The sequence below is a fragment of the Amia ocellicauda genome, chromosome 8 (assembly GCF_036373705.1).
Source record: "Amia ocellicauda isolate fAmiCal2 chromosome 8, fAmiCal2.hap1, whole genome shotgun sequence".
Taxonomy (NCBI): Eukaryota; Metazoa; Chordata; class Actinopteri; order Amiiformes; family Amiidae; genus Amia; species Amia ocellicauda.
The window spans coordinates 18,495,600-18,518,681 of record NC_089857.1 but is presented as its reverse complement, the minus strand read 5'-3'; the positions used below and the strand labels follow the sequence as shown (position 1 = coordinate 18,518,681).

General features: G+C 39.8%; 1 protein-coding gene across 6 annotated transcripts in view; it reads right to left on the bottom strand.

The window, feature by feature from the left end:
* Nucleotides 1-842: 842 nt before the first annotated feature.
* Nucleotides 843-23,082, bottom strand: part of LOC136755558 (sodium-dependent phosphate transporter 2) — a 68,334-nt gene continuing 46,094 nt past the window's right edge. For 4 of the 6 annotated variants that reach the window (XM_066712249.1, XM_066712253.1, XM_066712251.1 and 1 more), the window contains exons 7-11: nt 21,671-21,883; nt 14,365-14,962; nt 13,824-14,009; nt 11,160-11,244; nt 843-6,542 (exon numbers count right to left, since the gene is read on the bottom strand). In XM_066712249.1, coding sequence (XP_066568346.1) covers nt 6,378-6,542; nt 11,160-11,244; nt 13,824-14,009; nt 14,365-14,962; nt 21,671-21,883 — 1,247 coding nt within the window. In that variant the 3' untranslated portion in view covers nt 843-6,377. Of the gene's footprint in view, nt 6,543-9,402; nt 9,488-11,159; nt 11,245-13,823; nt 14,010-14,364; nt 14,963-21,670; nt 21,884-23,082 lie in introns of all 6 variants that reach the window. The other 2 variants (XR_010817684.1, XM_066712254.1) reach the window with 2 other exon arrangements.

The following is a 23,082-nucleotide window of genomic DNA, read 5'->3' as shown; positions in this document are numbered from 1 at the left end:
GGATAGACCACCTGTTTGTTCTGCCACAGTACATAGAATAATACATTTTGAGCCAAAAAACTAGCATGAATCAAACCATCAGTCCTTATTTATTCATTAAAGGAGATTAGTTGAAGATAGCTCACACTTCCTGACTGGGATCTGTATCACACAAATGAGTTTTGATGTTGACTCTATCCATTGGTGTGTTTCTTGAACAGGACATCGCTATCATTGCAAGGTCAGTTAACAGTCTTCATGACAGGCAGAAGATACACTTTCTTTGTGGACCATAAGCTGTGACCTTTGAAGAGGGACTATCCTCAGTTTGTTGCTATGCTGCATTAGACAAATTGTGCCACCACAATATCACAATCCCCCTCATATATCACTAGTGCTATGGAGGGATTCAGTATACATTGGTTCTATATTTATAATAATTTAAATGAAGTTAATGATTAGATAGACACATTTACCTTGAATTGTGCTCAAATTAATTGTACTTTAAAAATGGTGAGGAAAGGGGTAATACTGCTCTCTTTTGGGGCAGGTGCCAGGGTTCAAAGGCTATACAAAATGTAGGCCAGGAACTGAAACACCTACTACTGTTTTGCACCTATGTTGAACTGTACAATGTTTTTGAAAAATGCATAGAAAAAAACTCTTAGATGCTCCTGATGTGTGGGTTTTCTAGGGTTTAAGACCTTGATGTTATTTTCTCCATATAACATGTTTTAAAAAGTGACAATGATAGTACATGTTTTTAAAGATTTCCGGTCACATGCCAGTGAATCTTTTATACCAACATGAAAATGCTCATTGCTATGTAGTTTGTCGAGACCAAAAAACACACACAACATAGGTATTGGTATTCTTTGTAATTTTAATTCCCATAATTTAATTTTTAATGCTGACCATTTTCACTTAAAAATAAAGAAAAAATACAGTACAATATATTGAAAACGAACAAACAAACAAAAATGTTCTGTTAGTTTTAAGTCCAGTTACTAGCAGCATTATTTCATCTACAGAAGACAGGGGAACTGAAAGACAGCCCGGGTTGGAGAGACTTTATAGCAAAACAATTGCAGTAAAAGTACAACACAGAGCAAAATTAAACAACTGGGTAGGTCAAATATGCCCTATGATATAGTCACCAAAAAGCCACCATATTGATAAGCAAAACATTGAAAACATGCGTTAGAGCCAAAGGATTCAAGTTTGCAACCAAACCCTGACAGTAGTAACAGACTGAAGATACTGGCAGCTTTTATTCATATGGCTGAATCTGTTAACCGATACTTTTAATTTTACTTTATGGTAGAAATCCCTCAGTGGAAACATACCAGTCCCTTATGACGGAGAGAGAGGCCCCCATTATTATAGATGAAGGGCATAACCATGGCATGAGAGTATGACATAGCTCTAGCTTGAACACTCTCTCATTTACACTCCTTTGACATCTTCATTTGATCTTTTCAGAGCCTCAAAGTCTTATGAATCCACAGCTCCCAGTTGAACAGTGTGGATACACTGGTGTATCACCAGGAGGAAGAGTTGCTCCTTGAAAGGGCTTTTTGTTCTTGTGGGGAAGAGACATTTTGTAATGGTTTTGTACACTAAATAAACAATTATTGCCTTTTACTCTGTGCAATCTTGCACATGGATGAAATAATTTTACTGTTTACAATAGCTTGACATATTAACATTTATTAAGTTGCTTACAGTTGACTCAGGACACAAAGAGCACTCTGCAAAATACACGCCAAATGATCAAATTCCAATTAATTAAACTGTCAGGAAAACAACAAACAAACATGTTTTAAAAGGCATACATAACTCCAACAAGTTGATTCGGTAAGACAATAACACACAGCACACAAAACTGGATTATTTTGACCAATCCAACACTTTCATGTTGTTTATCCGTAACAGTTATATTGTATATTCAAACCCTAGGAGTAGTCAAGCATAGCCAAACAGGGCAACAGTGGTAATGTGCAGACCTACAGAAAACACATCTTTGAGCCCAAGTGTAAGCCATTGGTGCACTCACCTGCACACAATGTGTTGTGTGTGTGTGTGTGTGTGTGTGTGTATTTGTGGTTTCGATCATTTTTCCAACTGGACAGCTCTTAATTTAAAAGTGAAAGTTGTAGCTCTCGCTACGGTGAGTGGGAAACAAAATTACAAAGCCTTTTATATAGAATAAAAATAAATAAATAAACCATTGGAAAAGTTGAACTCAAATCTGTCAAAAACCATCATCAGCTGGGACAGAAAATCATGCTCTTTCAAAACACTCAGGAATCTGAAAATACATGATATGGGAAACTTCCACATTGTTTCTGAACGTTGTTCTGTACTGAGCCCTGGAGGTAATTTAATCAACCAAAAATGTTAAAAAGGTTAACTAAGATATGGTATAAAAATATATTCAGATGGTACTCTTTTTATGTATGTGTATTTATTCATTTATTTAATCTCAACCATTAACGTAATGCAATGCTCAACCATGTAGTGCTGGCTTATTCATATAAAAAAAGAAAAAAAAAAAAAAAAAGAATGCCACTACTCAAAATTTTAAAATAATGTTTTACTCTTTCTAGACACTTCTGGTTATTTATTTATTTATTCATAAATTTACAATATTTTCTCTCATTGGTATCATTAGTCTGCTGTTCTGCTGTTATGCTATTACACAATAAATATCAATCTACTGTATCTACACAATATAAAGAAAAAAAAAATCTGCTTGAAAAGGCAGTGTGCACTATAGATTTGTTCACGTGAAAAAACTTGCCATAAAAAACAGTGACACAGCACATTGTGTAGATGTAGAAAGTGTAAGCTATGACACTGGCTAAAAACTCACAAGCATTAAATAATTTCTTCCAATATGTAATATAACGCAGCCCTGCGCAAACCCCTTTTACCCAAGCTGAAATAAATTCAGAGATCATATTGATTATCACTGGGCCTTTTTGACCCCAGTCATGAAGAACAGACACATTGAAAACACTCAGTTTTATACAACCACGTCTGAAGAGAAGCATTACTATATCTTACGAAATAACATGCAAACAAATCAAACGGTATGAACTCTTGTATCGTGGGACACAGGACTGACATTATTAGAACTTTCAATGTCCAAACCTGCCCTTAGTGTGTTCACACAGACCTTGTGACACTACACATTTGACTTTTTAAGGCCAATGCACACTACATCCATGTCTTAAACCATATTTAGTATATTACTCTTTCTTACAAATTCACATACATCCTTCACACACAGTACAACAATGTTTAGCACCTTACAACACTTTTATTCAAACTGAGGGCAGACAACCAAACGACTTAAGACATCATACAAGCTTGGAAAAATATCTTAAAGTTCCTATACATAAACAACTAAATTGCATTAAAAAACGTATGTCTACTGGTTTCAGAACAAGAACTTCAATGCTTGAATACATTGCTACTGGGCAATAGGCTACACTAACTAACATTCTTTATTTTATTTTTTTGGGCAAAGTTTTCTACAAGATTTGCCATTGCTATATCACTGCAAAAGCTACACATAGGTGACATACAAAAGCAGACACTGTTCTTCTGTGTGTAGTATGATACACGTGCATAGCATGTAGGGAATGGATTGAGTGTGCATTGACCTTTACACTGAGTGAATCTTAGTTGTATAAGTAATGGAAATTAAATGGCAAATCCTGTTCTGTGTGTCTAGTTACTTCATCAACACGTTAACTCAAATACACAACAAAGGGAAATATTTACACAGGGTTAAAACATTATACTTCAGTGAAAGTGGGAAAAAATTATATCAAATGAACCCCATTGCTTTGCTAAATATTGTGATACTTTACAGATAATCACTAATCTCTGTACTATTGTACCAAGACTGACAGACTCTTTGGGGTATGTTATTCTTCTTTAAATCTGGGAACTCAGAGGAATAACCAGTGTCCACAAAAAGTAAAACAAACAAGTTACTTTTAATGGATCTCAATTTTTGCTGTTGTTGTTAAAGAGAATACCATATTTATCTTTTGTATTCCTCTGGATCTTTGGTAAATTGGATTCTTCTCAAAAAATGGGCCATGAGAAATACACTCTGGGCCATTTCAACATGATTCAACAGCAGAGAAAGCCTGGATTTTAAATGCCATCACTTGCAATCTACAACAAACCCAGGACATAGTTGTTCAGAGCTAAAGTATCCATATTTCAATATTGAAATGTACCTGCTTAGCAGATAAGAGAAGTGAAAACTGAGATCAGTCAAATTAACTGATAACCTAATTACTGGAGGAGGTCTACATTAAATGTGCTTTAAAATAGTTTACAGATCTTCCTCCTTCCACCTTCAACAATGGCCTCTTTCTTTCTTTAATTCATTATATCAGGTATATAACTCAATAAAAGCATAATAACAATTTAAGAGAAACATTTCTGCTTCAGCAATACTCGGTTTTATTAGATGGATATTAGGTTATGCAATTCCATGCCTATTCCAAATACAGTAAACAAAACAATATAATAATTTCTAATTTAGTGGATCAAATATTTATTCATGTTCTGTGACAATGGAATAAGTCCAATCCCGTGTGAAATGTATGGAGCTTATTACTAACACAAGTCTCTTTGTAATACTGAAGAATGTGAGCCATACCATGGAGGTTTATTTCTACAGTAAGCACCCTTTGCATTTTTTTTTTTTAACTTAATGATGTTTTCTTTGATGTTAAAAGTATAATATCCAAATAGTTTCCTAGTTGCACTCTGACTCTGATGTAAGAATGCAAGTTTCCATGTTAGAAATGTGATGTTTCTCCTTAGTTCGCTCAGTGGTTTGCGTGGGCAGAGTTTGGTACAACTCTAATTGGCACAGTCATCTTCTAACCGTTGAATCATCGTGCAATGAGACCTCCGGTAAAAAAATAAACTTGGTAAGAAAGTATTTACAGTAGAAATTACATTATATTACATTATTAAAAATATGTAATCCATCTCAAATCTTACAGGAACCTTGTTTAATAATTTTTTTTAAATCATCTTTGTTTATGGTAATTTGAAACAAATACAGTACTATGTATCCACAACCCCCTTCCCTCCCCCTCCAAACAATTAAAACTAAAAATGTCAGTGTGGGTGAATGAGTACCTCGCTGAAGACCATGTCACTAGGACATGCTGTGTTTGCTTAACCACACTTTTTGTTTCTTAAAGCAAGCTTCATTTAAAAAAAACAAAAAACAAAAAAAAACTACTCAAATGATACAATATTTACATATTCTGTTTACAAGTTTACTACACTGGAGGAAGAAAAAAAAAAAGGCTACTTAATAATAACCACCAAGATTCAGGTAGTGTAACATTATTCTATATGTATAGATATGTTTTTACTATATATATCTATATATCTGTATATATTTATGTCTAATTCTGCAAAGTCAATACCTATTTGTGAGTAATTAACCTTTCTTAGCTTTGAGCTGAATTTGTCTCCATTTATTTCCTGTTTTTAATAAACACTTTAAAAATCCCTGAGGGAAAATCACATGGCTCTGTGTTAAGCATATTCAGGCCACAGCACCTATTTAGAGTAAATGCTTATTATTGCTAGCTTTAAAAGGGAAAATAAAAGTTTGATATATGTATCTTGGAAGAGATGTCAGATTCCAAAACATGTCGTATTCCCATTGATCTGTTACCTACACACATAAACCAAATGAAAATACATTAAACATAAAAACAGGCAAACTGAAGTTGAACTGGTTGCTAATAGAACATTAGAACATTTCACTTTTTTTTTTTAATTGCACAAAATATGTAGGATTTGTTATGCTTACTTTAATCCCTACACAAACACTGGCAAATAGCAATTTAGTTTACATATTTCAGCAGCCTTGAAATCTCTTTTATAAATGGTATGTTATTGTGCACAAGTTGCACTTTACTTTTCATTAAATTATCTTAATTGCTCCAATCAAACAGTTATTGGGATCTGTAACTTCCTGCCACTGCTCTGAAGCTCTACGGTAGTTGACTTAGCAGAATTAACTAAATATATATGTTGATATAAAGATATATGTAGATTTTTTTCTTTTAAATGCACCATGTTATATCACCATGTCACAAAAATGACACACTTAGTGTTATGTACAGCAGGAAATCATGAAGATAGAGAACTTTCTATGATTAGGCAAATACATTGCTTCTTTTTAGTTGAGGGAAAAAGATTATAATAAAATCAATCTGGACATTTTCCATGACAGCTTCTGAACCCATACTGGTTTCCGAGCTCCTGTGCTTCTGCTCCGCGCTGTCTGAGCACCAGTTTGTCTAGTGCCTTTCTCGGCCGTCTCCATTTGTGGTGTATATTCAGACAAACGGAAGAATGCCATACACAAAGAGGGCCATGACAGCCGCACTAAACAAGCCTGCCACGGGGACTGTCACAAACCAGGCCAGGAAGATATTCCTAAACAAATGCCAATCCACAGCCTTCCTCGACCGGATCCAGCCCACTGCGACCACTGAACCCACCTGAATAGGTTATAACAATTAAAACAAAACAAAAAAAAGAAAAAAGAAAATCAGTATATGCTGCAAACCAAAGACAATGTTAATTGTGTTAGTAGCTCGTCAATTTCAAGAATAGCTAAGATTACTAAGTAAATATTGGTTCCTTGTCAATCAACTGCAGTAAAAATAAGTCTGAAATCAATGATTTGCTCTATTAGGATAGAATTTCATCTCACTGGCTCATTAACATTTTTACAGAAAATAGAGAAGTAGTGATACTTTGTAAACTACCCAAAAACATTAAATTAATATATATACACATATATACTGACTTCAGACTTAGATATACTTTGCCTAATGTGTATTTAATATAATTCATGATAACATATATTTAACTCATTCATTCAACCGATGTTAAAACGTAAAGGTGATGTAAATGAATGGAATGATCTATGGCAGAGAGTGAAATGGAAATGAATCTTATACAATCTGTTTGATTTCCTTTCTGCAGTGATTTATCCAAGTTTATCTCTGGCAAAATCCTCCTCTGCCGTTTCCCCTCGTGTTACAGTAATACCCTTTTCCAAGAAAGTACGCTGGCCCAGGAACCCTGGTGAAACTCAACCTCGCTGCCCATGACTTTCCTTATATGAGAACTGTAACCTGAAACGTGGCAGCCAAGACGGGGAGAAAATATAAGAACAGAGCTAATTCTGGAGAATGAATCATAAACCGTGTCAAACAACACCGGATAAAAAGCTACGTTTATAATGTCACACTTGTTTACAATGTTAGGACATTATTTTACCCATTTACTACTTAACTACTGTCAAGATGTGGTTGAATAAAAATCATTAGTGTTTACCAATTGTTTTATTTATTAAATATATACATCTACCTTGTTTTTTTCCCCACTTTCAATTTTAATTGATAAGCGCTGGGTATATATTTGTTTTGAAAGGATAGATCATATTTGCATTTTGTTCTGTGATTCTATTCCTGCTCTTTGGGTTTGGTAATTATATCTGGCATTGTCTATGGTTAAATTGTTCTTGTACAATGACTAGCTATTCCACCAAAAATGGCAATAAGAAATTGTGTGTTACAGCAGTCAGAGCTGATATTATTATTATTATTATTATTATTATTATAATAATAATAATAATAATAATAATATGTATCAATAGTTATGGGGATCCTGAAAAGGTTATACTGTGCTAGATTATATGAAAAAATAATTCTTAGCGATTCGATTTCATAGCCAGCATTCAATCACCTTACACCTTAATTTGTTTTTCTCTGTCTTAATGGGTTAGACAACCTTTCAGGGTGGGATAGAATACCTTCCAAATCTATACAATAGCATTAGATAAATCACTGCACAACATAGATTGTACCTGAATTCAATTACCACTTCCATCACTTAACAAGGAGACAAGGTCAGCCTAAGTGGCCTTGTAGGAAATAGAGAGTATTTATACATTTCCTCTTGTAAATGTTTTATAAGCATCGCAGAAGCTATGCGTTTGCTATCTCCCTTACGTCACTGAAAATCATGTAACTCGATCACAATTAGAAAACGCACAAAGTCACTGATTTTCAGTAATCGCAAGGAATAAATTATATGCTTTTTGTATTTTTGTACCAACGTATACCACTCTGCTTGGACAAGTTAAGCAACCTTATGTCTCGAAGTACTCTAAATGATTTATATGAGGTGTTTGTCTTACTTTATAAAGTTGAACATAAAACAAATCAAGTCACAAAATGAATAATTACTGTTCAGTTAATATGGATTTTTTATAGTGTCAGTATAAAGAAGACATCAGACAGAAACGCAACAATTAGACACATATTAAGAAAATTAGGTGTTAGTTTTCTGTGTTAAAAGAGGTTGGACTACAAAAGTGTTAAAACACAGGTTTAAACAAAATGACAGACGAGACAGAAGAAAAAGCTTTTCAAAATGATTTGATTTTGTTTAATTTTTGTACCAGTTTCGCTACTTATGCATTTTGCCTTTGAACACTTAAGCTGCCAAATCCAACTGAGCTTCAGTATCTTCTATTATCTATGTTCGTACTGAGCATTTACAAAGACCCAAAAAGTCAGTAACTTATATTGAGGAAATTAAATTATAAAAATGCCACTGTTATATCATCAACAGTTACATACGTTTTAGTGGAATAAACTGTTGGCAAAACATGGATTTACTGCCTGTAATAGAGGATCACAAGAAAGGGGTCAGATGTCGGCTTATGCTCTTGCAAATGCCTTAATGTAATTTAATAGCTATTTTATGTAATCTAAGGACACACAAAAACAGCACTGTAGCTGAATGAACAAATCTTGATCTGGTCCATTCAAAGCATTTTTTGTGATTATAATATTTTCCCTTAATCATGCAGGCCATACAATTTCAATTTGGACACCACTTAATATGATGGCTTTGTTTTGGTATACTCTCCACTGCACATCTGGCAAACTATAATTTTTATTATAGAATAAAATTTAACTGTGATAAATGATCAACTAGAATTCCCCCTATTAATATTCAACCAATAGGTGTTGGAGTTTATCCAAGTCTCAGTCAATATCTTATCATACAGTTGCATTATTCTCTATTTGTCAAAAGATTTAGTTTTCTTCCTAGGGGCTAATACGGTCCACCTCCTCCATATTGTGGACGCGATCACCTCATTAACTGGTATTAGCCAATCTATTCAAAACAGAGATCGGACGAGCAGTTTGTTATGGCAAGGAAAAATGCATGAGAAAGCAATACTGGGGTATACAATTGATTTTAATACGTTCATGTCTTAAATGGGCTGATTTGAACAGTTTCTCGCTCGATCGCCATCACCACTGCACACGCCAATACCTTGCAATGAGTGGAGCTTATTGGGATGCCCACATTTGAGGCAATAAGTACAGTAAGCGCACTCATTACTTCAATGCAAAATCCACTGTGAAAAAATGGAACAGAGAATAAAACAATGGTGAGAGACTAGTACAGTAGGGTAGAGGACAGGTTTCCCATATACCACAACATGCAATGAGTAGGGCAGAGAGGGGTTGGTGAAACACAGGTGTGTGGAGATTGGTTTCAAGGCTCTTTTTGGCTTCCTCAGATCAGTCCACTAAGACAGCCGATGCCTGGGAGAAAGAAAATGCACCCTCTTTTGCTTAAAGAAATTAGTTATTGGATACATACCTATGGCAGTGGAGGCAGTAATCTGTTTATCTAATGTCTATCTCACAATTTCCCTGATGCCAGATGACAAGATACTTCGCAGTAGTAGCAAACACTAAAAGGAATTCAGTTAACTCCTTTTATAAAGTAAACTAAAAATACTTTTTGTAGCAATGTACCTAGTCTTCATACTGAATCTATTATCTAGCCCTTGTTCAAAAAGCTTTAAAATTAATAAATGTAATACTAATTTATGTATAATATAAAGAATGTGATTTTTACCACATTCCATTTTATTACATATTCCATATCACCAACATCTGGTGAGGAATTAGGTCAAACACACCTGTCTTTTTGGTTAACATAGAATTATACTCCGATCATTGGTTACATCCATAACATATAATATTGTTGATATGAAATTTTCAGTTCATTTGCATCAAAGGAATACAATTTAGCCTACATTTAGTCATGCAGATTGAGAGGTGGGTTTTATTCTGAGAATTTACCAGCCTGCTTTGGATTATATGTTAGTTTGTTGGGAAGCTCCCGTGGTTTTCTCATAAAGATGTGCGGTTTTATTTCATGGGGCACATTAGGTTATTGTGCGCTATTAAATAGAGTAATGCACTGCAAATTGGGATTCAAGTTGAGGGTTGTAGGGGCAGTGCTGCATCTTAAGCAAAAAAAGAAAACTTCCAGTGCTAAGGTGACTTTTGCCATCAAGTGGGATTTGATTCAAGTCTAGTCGCTGTCCAGTAACAGGCACGTCTGTATATTTCCCAGTCAGCCACAGAGGTCTATTTCTGTGAGAGAGGCTGGAGAGCTAATCTAAGGTTGCATGCTTAAAGGCGTATCTCTACTGCGCACATTTGTGCACCAGCGTGAATTAAAGTCACCTCTAGAGTCTTTTTCTCTTGCGACGCAGAAGCATTAGAGCACTTTCATTTACCCAGGCAGTCTGCCTCATTGAAGGCAGTCTTTCAATAACAGGCCTGTAATATATACTGTACACACACCGGCGAAGCACAAAACATTACAGTTAACCTGGAAAGGATGAAGGCGAGCAATTTTGCTTTCTTTTTAATTGACGCGTCTATCTCAATAACCTTGACGTAACCAACAGAACGGTGCTTCAGAAAAAACAGACCCATATGGCTTCTCCTTTTTAGCTCTAATTTCCTTTGTTAAAGAATAATTACACATCCACTGCCATAGGCTGCTTTCCGTCCTTATTAATCTGTTTCTATTCATTCCACTGTGCATGCTCCTTGCACAGATGTTATCCGAGGATGGTCCAGTAAACATAAAGGGCCCTATTCAGCATCGCCCTGCTTTCTCCGAGCGGTGCACTCTCTTCCCCAGACCCTGTCACTCCAGAGCAAACTGATCTGATGAACGCAGAGCGGACGAGGCCAGGCTGCAGTCACGTGGCTCAGGCATACCTTGCAGTGTGTGGTACTGATAGGAAGTCCAATATTGGAGGCGAACACAACAGTGAGCGCCGAAGCCAGTTCAATAGTGAATCCACTGCGGGGAGCACAAAGAAACAACACTTCACAGTCATTCTTCACTCTTTGGTTCTCCGGCCGCTGTCCTAAGAGCCACAGGAGCCGCATGCAATATCGAAGGCTACTTGCAAAAGAACCTGTGTCCACTCATGAATTACCTCACATGTCACGTGTGTTTGCATGCATGATGGGTGTGTGTGTGGGTGGGTGTGTGCCTGCTACACTCCTAGAGGACACTGTTAACAGCTCTTTCATGAGAAACAGTTTAATTAAATTAAAACTTGGCTTTTCATTGGTCAGTGATGTCTAATCAATATACCTGAATTGTTTTTCCATAATTTTTTTTTTTTTTTAATGAAAAGCAAATTTATTTTATAACTGTACTGCATTTTGTTTTCATGTACAATAGGGCAAAATTATGATTGCTTTCTATATTAAAGTTGCAGGCCCAGTCTTTGTTGAAGACATACATAAGACAGGCAAGAACCATAATTCTGAAATTTCAACACAATGGGGAATTCTATGGAAGTTCTGTCAAAAATTATGAGGTGTCAAGCAGGGAAGCAGAAAATAAAGATCACAGATTAAAGTACATGAATACTAAATCTGACAAGCATGTAAACCAGTTAGTGGTTTATATTACAAACAACATTACTTTTACTTTCATGCAAACGTGTGTGCGGTCGATTGAAGATCTGTGCAATAAAGAATAACAAACAATTCCTTATCTGTACACCAAAACCAAGCTATTTTCTTTCAGTATATTGAATATCATGCCATTTTCACAACTGCCTGTTCTTTGTTACAGGCATGTCATCATAAAGGCAATAACTCCCCAAGTTTGGATAAATATCCCACTGATTATGCAACACCTACACAGACAATACAAAAAAGACAATTTTAATAGTCTCAGATTAATCCAATTATTATTGTCTGGGTTAAGATGACGCTTACACGGCTTAGTTGCTCTTTGTCTATTGGCCAAAACTGGTCTGCAACACTCTGCACACTGTGCCGTTTCGAACACAGGAGTGCTGAAACACCCCAGGCTCTCACAAACCGTCACTGTTGTCATTTCGACAAAGCATTGCTGACATTAAAAGTCATAATGCAACACAAAATAAACAGTAAACGAGGGCTGGTTTATCCAGTTCTGGATCGACAAAGTCTGATAAACAAATTGAGAAATTAGGAATTCACTTCTGAATCAATCAATTCTAATTAAAGAGTTTTCTGGTAACACCGCAATACCTCAGAAAAATTACCACAGATTGAAAAAGCTCTTCTTCTCAGTGCTGAGATCCAGAAATGTCATTATTGCGATTCTATGCAGGCAGCGTATGAGGCACACTGTGTCTCGAAGTGGCAGATTCAATTCTGCATTCTGTATGCAGAACATGATATTGTGTATGCACAGCATGAGTATCTCGCTTCTGAATCTTAAGTATGTGCAGGCTTCGGTAATTGTAGTTGTCAACAGGGGATATGAAGCTCTATACGTGACTTTTTTTAACTTTCTAAAGACGCCAACAGACTGCGACTAAAACTATGCAACAAAGATTTAAATCATATGTCTTAATTCATTCTGAAATACGTGAATGGTATCAAAGTTCTCCAGGCTTTCGCCGAGGAACCTGAGGGTGCTATTATGAAACAGCAGTGAGCCAATGAGCTTCAGGCTCCTTAAATGATAGGGTGTAAAAACTACAGGCTATGGCATAGAACATGAGATTTTGTATTTCTTTTTTAAATTTTCAAACTATTTTCAGATATTAGTCTAATGAAATTGGTTCAAGATCATCTGGACTGAATCGTGATACTCTAACACCTCATCATTTTGAGAGATTAATTGACTTAATTGGCACATTATGCAACATTAATTTGACAGGAAAGACATCCTTTTTCCCCCAACTTCCCAATTATGCTGGTTCTGTTTTATGTTAGCAGAACATTGTCCTGCGTGATATGTTGAGATTTCACAAGAACAGCTCAATCATAACATGAATGTCAGCACACTTTCATGGACAACTGAAACAATATTAACATTAAATGGGGAGTGTAGTGTGCAAACTGTGTAGGAAAATAGAAAGTCGTTTAGCAGAATTAATACATTTTTCTGGCAAGTCCCTAAAAAAAAGTTCCTTAGCAATACACCGTCAGTCTGTGCTCCAATGTGAAAAGAAGTGTTATCATTCATAGCTAAGGAAAGATACAATTCTGGGTGTAAGGAAGAGAGAAAATATTGGTCAGTGTTGAGAAAACATTGAGAAGATTGTCTTCAAAGGGAAGGAAAACAGTTTTTTGGCACAGGTCAAATGAAAAGCAAGCCAACAATTCCCATGCTGAATTTTCAAGTTTACATTTTAATTACGTTTTAGTTTAATAATCTGCATAAACAGCGCATCTTTGGTCACTTTTCCAAAAGAGTGAACCCTAATCATGCAAACAAAGCCCTGCGGTTATCAATTTCCAAATATTGATCAAATATGGACGGATAAGTATTTTAACAGTTGTGCTTCACAAACTACTGCAACCACTTAGATGCAAAGTAAAACCAAGAGGCTCAAAACATATACTTCCAATAAACCCTTAGCTTACCTGGATGGTGTAATGGGCGTCAGGTCCTTGCCCATGGTCTGTATGACCCTGCGACCCCAAACCCACAAGCCTGCACAGATGCCAACACCTCCGTAGAGAAGCAACCAAATTGGGGTGGGGGCGTCCTGCATCACTCCACCCTGCTTGTAAATCATCCACAGGGCCACCAGGGGACCAATGGCATTGCTGTGAATGGAAACTGAGAAGTTAGCATATTGTAAAGTGATATTAAGGTAAACCCTCATTTCTTAAATCTCCCTGAATTAGTTAGTTAATGTAACAGTCCATGTCATGTCAATAACGAGGTACAACATCAACGTTATTGGGTCATATTTAGAACATTTACAACTCTTGGGGATTAAAACATACATATTTAAGAGATATATATTTTGGATAGTTTCCGGAGAAAATTATGGATTAATTTGCATTGTATTGCTTTGTTATAAAAGAACAAAAGCAAAAGCTGGACTGAACACTGAATGTCATAAATATTTCCATTTTAAGCTTCTCTCCTTTTTGGGAACAGTTGCTGGGGACTCACCTGACGTCATTGCCTCCGTGGGCAAAGGAGCCAAAGCAAGCAGTGAGGACCTGCAGGAAGTGAAAGAGCAGGAAGATCTGGGGCTTGTCCTTCTCATCCTTGTCCTCCTCCACGGGGTCCTCCAGTGGGACGGGGGGTGTCTGCATGGCATCGGTGGCCAGCTTCACCTCCACACCCCCTTCCTCCGCCTCGATCTCGGCCTCGGCCACGGCGTTGCAGTAGCTGGAGTAGCTGTCGTAGCGGACGCGCTTCTTGGAGTAGGACACTGTGTCGCTCACGAGCTTCTCACTGTCCTCAGCGGCCGCGGGCTCTGAGGAGCGGAACACGGGCTGCACCGGCATCCCGCAGATGGCCGCTGTGTAGCACGTGTAGCTGTTGTTGCGTCGCAGCAGACGGTAAGAGTTGTCCGCAGGAGGGACGCTGCGGTCGTCGTCCAGGCGGCCCAGGTGGATCTTGTGAAGCAGGTCCTTGTACAGGCCCGAGTCCTTGTGCACGGTGTGGTAGACGTGTCCGTCGCTGCGCATGTGCCCGTCGAAGGTGAAGCTGCCGTTGGAGATGGGAGACTTCAGACAACCATTGGTCATGGAGTGCGTCCTGCCTGCAATGCAAATTAAAGCACTGACCTAAGGCTGTTAAAAACGGGTCTACCTCCAACTCAGAGCTGAGTTGGAGGCAGAGTTACTGAGAGATGTATATATATTGCACCTGTATTGTAGTAATGGCAGCGACTGTTTGTTAGTTAATTAGCGACTTAATTACCACACTTTGTCCATAGATCGACATGCAGTTTCTGTAAATCAGAAGCGGTTACATTGTAGGCTGTTATTATTTAGCATTGTTGCGAGCTATTGATCAGTGTAACTGTGTGTGTCCGGCACTGCCCTTGTCTGTATTCAAATCTAAAGCAGCCATTAATTGTGCTATAAGCAGTCCTGCATGGGAGGGACTGCCATCCTGACAGCCTTGTGTCATTCAACTAATTAGCTACAGGTGGAGTATTTAACAGCCCCCAGGACCTCTGCACCAGCAGCCTTCAGTGATCCCCTTCTGAAGGGCCCCATCTTCAAAGGGCAGGGACTCTAGCTGTGTGACTCCAGCGAGGAGAAGACTGTAAGGAGATGCCACACAGCAACAGGACACAGTGACAATCTGTCTGATTCCCATCCTGCTCTCTCCTTCCTTTCGTCGTGCACCTGTACAACCATTGCCTCCCTAATCCCTCTAACCTCATCTCCCTGCCACTCCCCTCCTCCTCCCTCCCCTGTACTCCACTCTCTGGAGGCCTGTGGATCTGCCACTTAGCTTCCAACAAGGCTGACTTCCAACATCTCCGCTTTTGCCTCCCACCACTCTCTGGATTTCCTCGCTCTCACCGAGACATAGATCTCCCCAGACAACTCAACCACCCCTGCTGCCCTATCCTCTCTGTTTGTCCTGTCCCACTCCTCTCATCTTACCGGGTAGAGCCCTGCATTTCAGCCCGAGCCTGATGGGCCCCGACTTATTTACACTCCTTGGGCCGGGCTTCGGGCCAATTTCACGTCATAGTTCACACGCAGGCCGGGCATCGGGCCTGTTTTAGGCTCCTCCTCCTTTTTATATTTTAGACAAATTAATTAAAAGAAACTATGAGAAGTTGATGATGGTAAAACAAACATAGAAAGATGTTTTATAACCTGTCACACTGACACACATGACAGTCTGCTCATGCACACACACGCACACATTTTTCCCATGGAGAGCATGCTACACGCCTGTGCAGACCGGCTCGCACGGTGTTAGTGTCCCCGGCAGTGGCAGCAGCAGTGAGCGTGTCTTCAGCGCAGCTGGAAGAGTTAGAGAAGAAACAGGACTGGACTGAAACCTCCACTGTGGACGCTGTGCTTTTTCTCCATGATGCTCTGTAAGAGACTGTTCTTCTGGCTGTAGCCATGTTAAGACTAGGAGGCCATCTTGTTTTTCGTTTGATTGGACTTTATTTTCATTAGTCTAACTGTTGGATATAAGAATGGCCATGTTCTGTGGTGACGCCTTGATTTTTGAGGTAAGATAACCTGCGTGTTTTATTTTATGTGTTTAGATCGTACAGCCTGTTTGTTCGTTTTTCCGCACACCGTTGCGAGCAGCAGAGCAGCCTGGTCAGCTTGTCAAAAATGCCTTTTTACTGTGGTGGTGATAAACATTTAAACTAACATTGTGTGATTTGCTTGAAGTGTTTTATATCTATGGATTTTATTATAGGCAAGTCAAGTGTTGATTTGAGAGGCAAAATTGATCAAACGTGATCAACTCAATGTCGGCTGCTGGCCGCATAACGACCCAGGGGTTTTGACCACAACGGGGACTTGAACCCTGTTCTCCCACACCACATTACAGCAATCTTACTGCATCCCTATAAGGCCCAGGCCTATTAGTGAGGCTCAAGATCGCTACAACACTTTGCCATTAAAAACAAAACTGAACTATTTTAATGGCTGCAACAGTAGTATAGGCTGTGTAATGGGGGAAAAAAAACAAAAACAAACAAACAAGAAAATGGGCTCCAGTCGGACTCGGGCCGAGAATTGTGATAAGCTGTCAGACAAGGGCCGGGCTGGGGCCTGAGCATCTCGGGCCAGGGCCGGGGTAGGGCCTAGATTTGAGGCCCGTACAGGGCTTTATTACCGGGCGGGGAGGAGGAATATGGCTCTTGCTCTCCCCTTCTCCATCCCCCACTTTATCTCCTCTATCATGACTAACAGCTTTGAATTCTGCGCAGTAGTACTCACCTCTCCCTTCTAGTTCTCTATCGCCCTCCCTGTCCACTTGCTTCCTTCCTGGATGAACTTGACATTCTTCTCTCCTCCCTCCCCTCACTGTCCTCACATACCATCCTCCTGGGAGACTTGAACATCCACCTCTCCAACCCCTCCCACTCTGCTGGATTTATTCCCTTCCTCCACTCCTTTAACTTCTCTCTCTCCCTGTCTCCCCCAACTCACAGGGTAGGCCGCCAGCTAGATCATATTCTCTAGAGGCTGCTCCCCTTTGACGCTCTCTGTGACATCCCTGGACATCTCTGACCACCACTTAATCTCAACCCCTCCCCACCCCACCCCACCCCACCCCACCCACTTCCGCCGTAATCTCCGCTCTGTCTCCCCCTCCACCCTTGCTTCCACTGCCCTCACTCTCTTACCTTCCATTGACTTTTTCTCATCTGTCTGTCAACTGTGCTACCTCCTCTTTGTTCTCCTCCATCACCTCCTCCCTTGATTCGCTCTGCCCTCTCATGTGTCGTCCTGTCCGTCCCACCCTCCCCTCCTCAGCCTTGGATCTCTTCCGTTCTCCGCTCAACCCGATCCAGTCTGCGTGCCCCTGCCCTCGAACTCTACCGCTCTCTACTGTCCCCATTCTCCTCCTCACTCACCTCAGCCAAGAATCACTCTTTGAATCCTCTGTCAACAACCCCTGCAAACCCCTGCAGATGATTTTGCCTCCTTCTCCTCCGAGATTACAAACATCCGCATGCTCTTCAACAGTCCCCCCTCCTCTCCCATCCCGCCCAAGTCTCACACCAATCAAGCTTCCTTTTCTTCATTCTCACCTCTCTCGGACTCTGAACTTTCCTCTCTCCTCCTACGTCACAAACCCACAATGTGTGTGCACTGGACCCTCTCCCCACTCGCCTCCACCAAGCTACTGCTCCTGATCTTCTCCCCTTCATTTCCTCCCTCTTCAACTCCTCACTCCTCTCTGGCTGTTTCCCCTTTGCTTTTAAACAAGCTGCTGTCATCACAATCCTCAAGAAACCTACCCTTGACGCCACCTCTCCTCAGAACTACTGCGCTGTCTCCCTACTCCCCTTCCTCTCAAAGACTCTTGAGCCGGTGGTCCACTGTCAGCTCTCTGCCTTACTGTCCCAACATCATCTGCAATCCAGCTTCCACACAGCTCACTCCACTGAGACGGCTCTCCTGGCAGTCACTGACTCCCTCAGCTGTGCTCGGGCACCTCCCTCGCCTCGGTCCTCATCCTCCTTGACCTCTCCGCAGCATTTGACACCGTCAATCACTACATCCTCCTCTCCTGCCTCGCTGACCTTGGGATCTCTGGGACTGCTCTCACCTGGTTCTCCTCCTACCTCAGTGACCGGACCTACCAAGTGACATGGCAAGGTTCCTCATCCACCCCCCAACCTCTCCTCACAGGCGTTCCCCAAGGCTCCGTCCTGGGCCCCATCCTCTTCTCTCTCTACACTCGCTCCCTGGGCCCCCTCATCACATCCCATGGTTTCTCCTACCACTTCTACGCTGATGATGCCCAGATCTTCCTGCCCAGATCTTTTCCTCCTCCGACACGCCCATTCCCTCTCGCATCTCTTCCCGTTTGTCTGCTATCTCTGCCTGCACTCGCACCAACTCAAGCTCAACCTCTCCAAATCAGATCTACTCTTTTTTTTTTTCCCCCACTCTTCCTCACCTTCTGCTGATCTCTCCATCTCAATCCCCTTGGAATCCACAACACTCTCTCCCTCTTCTTCCACTAAGGACCTAGGACTCACCCTCGATCCTGCACTCTCCTACACCCAGCACATCACCACGCTGACACGCACCTGTAGATTCTTCCTGAGCAACATATGCCGGATCCGTCCCTTCCTCACCGACTACTCGACTCAGCTGCTCGTCCAGTCACTGGTCCTCTCCCGCCTGGACTACTGCAACTCCCTCTTGGCCGGCCTGCCTGCAACTACTACCCGCCGCTCCAGCTCATCCAGAACTCTGCGGCTCGTCTGATATTCTCTCTGCCCCGATTCGCACACACTACTCCACTGCTCCTCTCCCTCCACTGGCTCCCGATACCGGCACGCATTCAGTTCAAGACATTGACCCTCACCTACCGCTGTCTCGACCACACTGCACCAAGCTACCTTCAGACACTCGTCTCTCCATACATCCCCTCCAGACCACTGCAGTCTTCCAGTGCCAGAAGACTAACTCTACCTCCTCTGCACTCCCCTTCCTCCAGAGCCGCTCCTTCTCATCCCTGGCCCATAAATGGTGGAACGACCTGCCCACTGAAGTCAAAACAGTCTCCGACCTCCTTCCAGAGAGTACTCAAGATACATGTTTTCAGACAGTACTTGTAATTTAGTCATTTACTCTGATGTAAGATAGCACTTAACATCTTGTCTGCACTTATCAGCTTACAATCTAGGATGTAAGACCTTATATATTGTTTACTGTATATCTTGTATACACTTGAATTGCACTGTATTATTGCAATTTGTATTGCTCTTATTTTGTAAGTTGGCCTGGACAAGGGCATCATCAAATAAATAAATAAATAAATAAATAATAAAAGGAAGTCAGATGGGAAGCCTGGATTCTAATTTGGTGGCTGTACACTTGTATGCATGTCAAATTTAGTTTAGCCCTAAGCGAAATATAGTTGAAAATATAATAAATAACATTACTGTTAAAGCAAAATATTTTGTCTGATTACGAACAACATGTACGAAGAGCTAATAATTGAGTTTATTTTTACAGATGCAGAGACACTGACAAATGACATTCAGGTTAAGCTTGAATGTGATAACTGTAAACATTTAAAAAGCTTTACATTAAAAAAGCAACTGTCCGCATGAATTCAACTTTTGATATCAAATTATTTTTAGAACATATATACGTCTGATTAACTTTGATCATCTATTTATTATAGTACCAATTTGCATTAGTGCTTGAAGTGCAGGTCTGTGAAAAGAGTTATTTCTAAATGCAGAGGCTGAAACATAAGATGACCAATTAACTCTCTCTCTCCGCTGAAACGAGAACTGACCTAAACTTTGCAAACAGTCTAAAACTGTAGATTAAAAATGCTAAAATTAGTCAGACCAGCTTTAGGCTAATATACATATAGTCATTTATTATTCCTTTGGATGAAACATAACCAGAAGCATAAACATTGAAATGGGTTTTACATGCTAAAAGAAGAGAATAAATGTAGTGTTTTTTCTTGCTTTAATACTAAACCACTGCTACCTTTGCAACTTTTTGACTAGCAACTAAATGCCAGCATGAGTAACTGGTCTTGTGGCTGAGCTATGCAGCCACCTGGCTTGTCTCCTCAATTTGCTTGTGATGAAGGTCAGCGAATGCAGCATTGTGTTGAACGTGACCGGCATTGCAATTGTTCCTGCGGTTTCCCTCAATGCAGCTCAGACAGCATTTGATAATACACACCTAATCCCATGTAATTATAAGCATTAAATTTGCTAAACGTTAATTCAAAAAAGTGCATTTAAAATGGGTTCAATAAATTCAGAACAAATATGTAAACCGGGTAGCAAGGGGACTGAATATTCTTCTTTAAATTAATTATTAATATGTTCCCTACAGGCTACGTAACCCAAAGCCAAGCTTTAAATTCCGTGTAATCTTTTTTTCCAGTCAGACTGAGAAGTATAAAAACTAAAACCCTAAGTTTACAAAGCAACATTTCTTTTCAGCACATAGCCTTACATATTCCCATCTGTGAGAATCTGAAAGCCTGAAAAACATTTAAAATAGGCCATTACGTACCAAGTGAGTTTTCTCCCTCAATATATGAGAATCAAAACATTATTTCCTATTGCTTACCAAACAAAGCTCAAAATAGAAAGCATTCTCATCTTGATTTGAACTTTGTGGTCCTGAAACAGTTTTCTGAAATATTGAAATACCAGCCCCCCTCAAGATTAGCATCATCAGAAATAACACAGACCCTTATGGTATCATCTTATATTCGTATCTAGAAAAGACAATACCCCACATACACGTGAATAAATATTTGACTAGTATTCACAAAAATTACACAGTATGAACTTCTCCTTTTTTTAACTACTATTCTCCTCTAATCTTAAACAAATACACAATCTCTAATAGCTTTATTTGCCGCCATTTCTTTGTACATACCCACTAATTTGAAAGACGCGGGGGCTTAAGCAGAGCTGAATAGTAAGTGCTTTATCCCAGAAGAGATGACGACATCGTAAACACGTCATCGAAACCGGCATTGTCAAGAGACCCAATTCTTTTTAAACTGGCAACCCAGAGTGCAAACAGCGGGGCTATTGTGTGGGAGAATTGAGGATTCTTCAACTGACTTCATTCAACCCAACTCTCGGCTGAAAGTGCTCTGCCTGTTGGGAGTTTCAGACCAGTCAGCTGGCGCAATTTAAAAAAACCTTAGGGCATCCAATACTCTCCTTTACCTAACGAGCCACCTAGGGGTTAGACAGATTTTGCACATGACCATATATGGAATGAGTTCTGCAAACACGGCCTACCATAGACTCTCCCATTAGGTAAGACAGAGCTCCCATTGGTCAGGTTCTCTTGTTCGCCTGGTGACTCCAAGGCCCTGCTGGTCAAAGGAACCACACTCTCATCGTTCCCCTTGGCCCCTGGAAGCTCCTTGAAAACCGGGGTGTCTTCTTCCTGGATCTTATCTAAACTCTCATCTGATATTCTAGACAAGGCGTGCTCCTTCTTCAGCCGGCCTGCAGACATAAAATACAGGAAAATGATTGGAAATAAACACATTCGGGAGACACCAGACACCAGTGCAATATTGCATTAATATTATTTAATAATGAATTAGCTGAAGTGCTTTCTGTAGATATCATTATTAAATTAGGAGATGGCAGCAGGGCTGTGACTCCAGACGACAGGAAAGAAAGGGCTCTTCATGAGCACAGAGCCCTCAGTGTTTGTTCCCCCTCACTGACAGATTGTGTTTACATGAATGGTTAGTTGTCTTTCCCTCTGGGTGGGCATCCCTTGTATGTCAGTCACAACTGTCATTGGATGCACAGTGCCGAACTCGGGTTTATTTCAGGACACAGGAGTATGGGATTAGTGCGCTGGTCAAACTTCTTGGCACATTTGCCTTTTAAGTCCGAAGGCCACAGAGTTAATACCACAAGGTCTCGAGGGAAAAGCTCATTAGACCCCCCCCCAACACCTTATGGCGTCAGAGACACTGAATTTTCAATACAAATTAAATATCTTAGGTGCTTGTCAAAACCAAAAACAAAAGTCAGTTTTGCGTCAGATGCTATTAATCCCATTAGTATTAAATTAAATAAATAGTTTGCTTTATTAAAATATTTCAGTTTTTATGTCCATTGCATCAGCAGTTTTGCATACAATTGCTAGATTTGTATATTTTGTGAAGCTCGAATTATGCTTGTACGATATTCTCTTGCCATGCAATTTTTTTAAGTGTCTTATTAGATATGTGGTCAGCAGTACAGATGTAAACCAGTGTTCCTATTTTATTTGTATGTATCCCTTTAAGGCACCACACATACCACTAAAGAGAAATAATAAAGCTTTTGAAGGGGACCAATTAAAAATCATCTACCCATAGAAACCTCAGACTGAACACATACAAAGGAGCAACATTTATTTTTCTAGAGCATCAGGAGTTCTCACACAGGGCTGTACTATTTAGTCACACTGCATCATCTGGATATTTAGTTAAGCAGACATGCATTTTTACCAAGAATACTACAGTCAGCTCTTGTTAAACCGCCTGGTAAAAACCATGGGCAAAACTGGCAATATAGTGGGGTTGGTGTTTAAAAAAAAAAAAAACAGTTTGCAGTGAATTCAAGGGTTTTATTTTAAGTATGATGCTTATTTCCAGTACTGGACTGGTGGTCATAATCTTTACTATATGTGGCACAACTTGGAC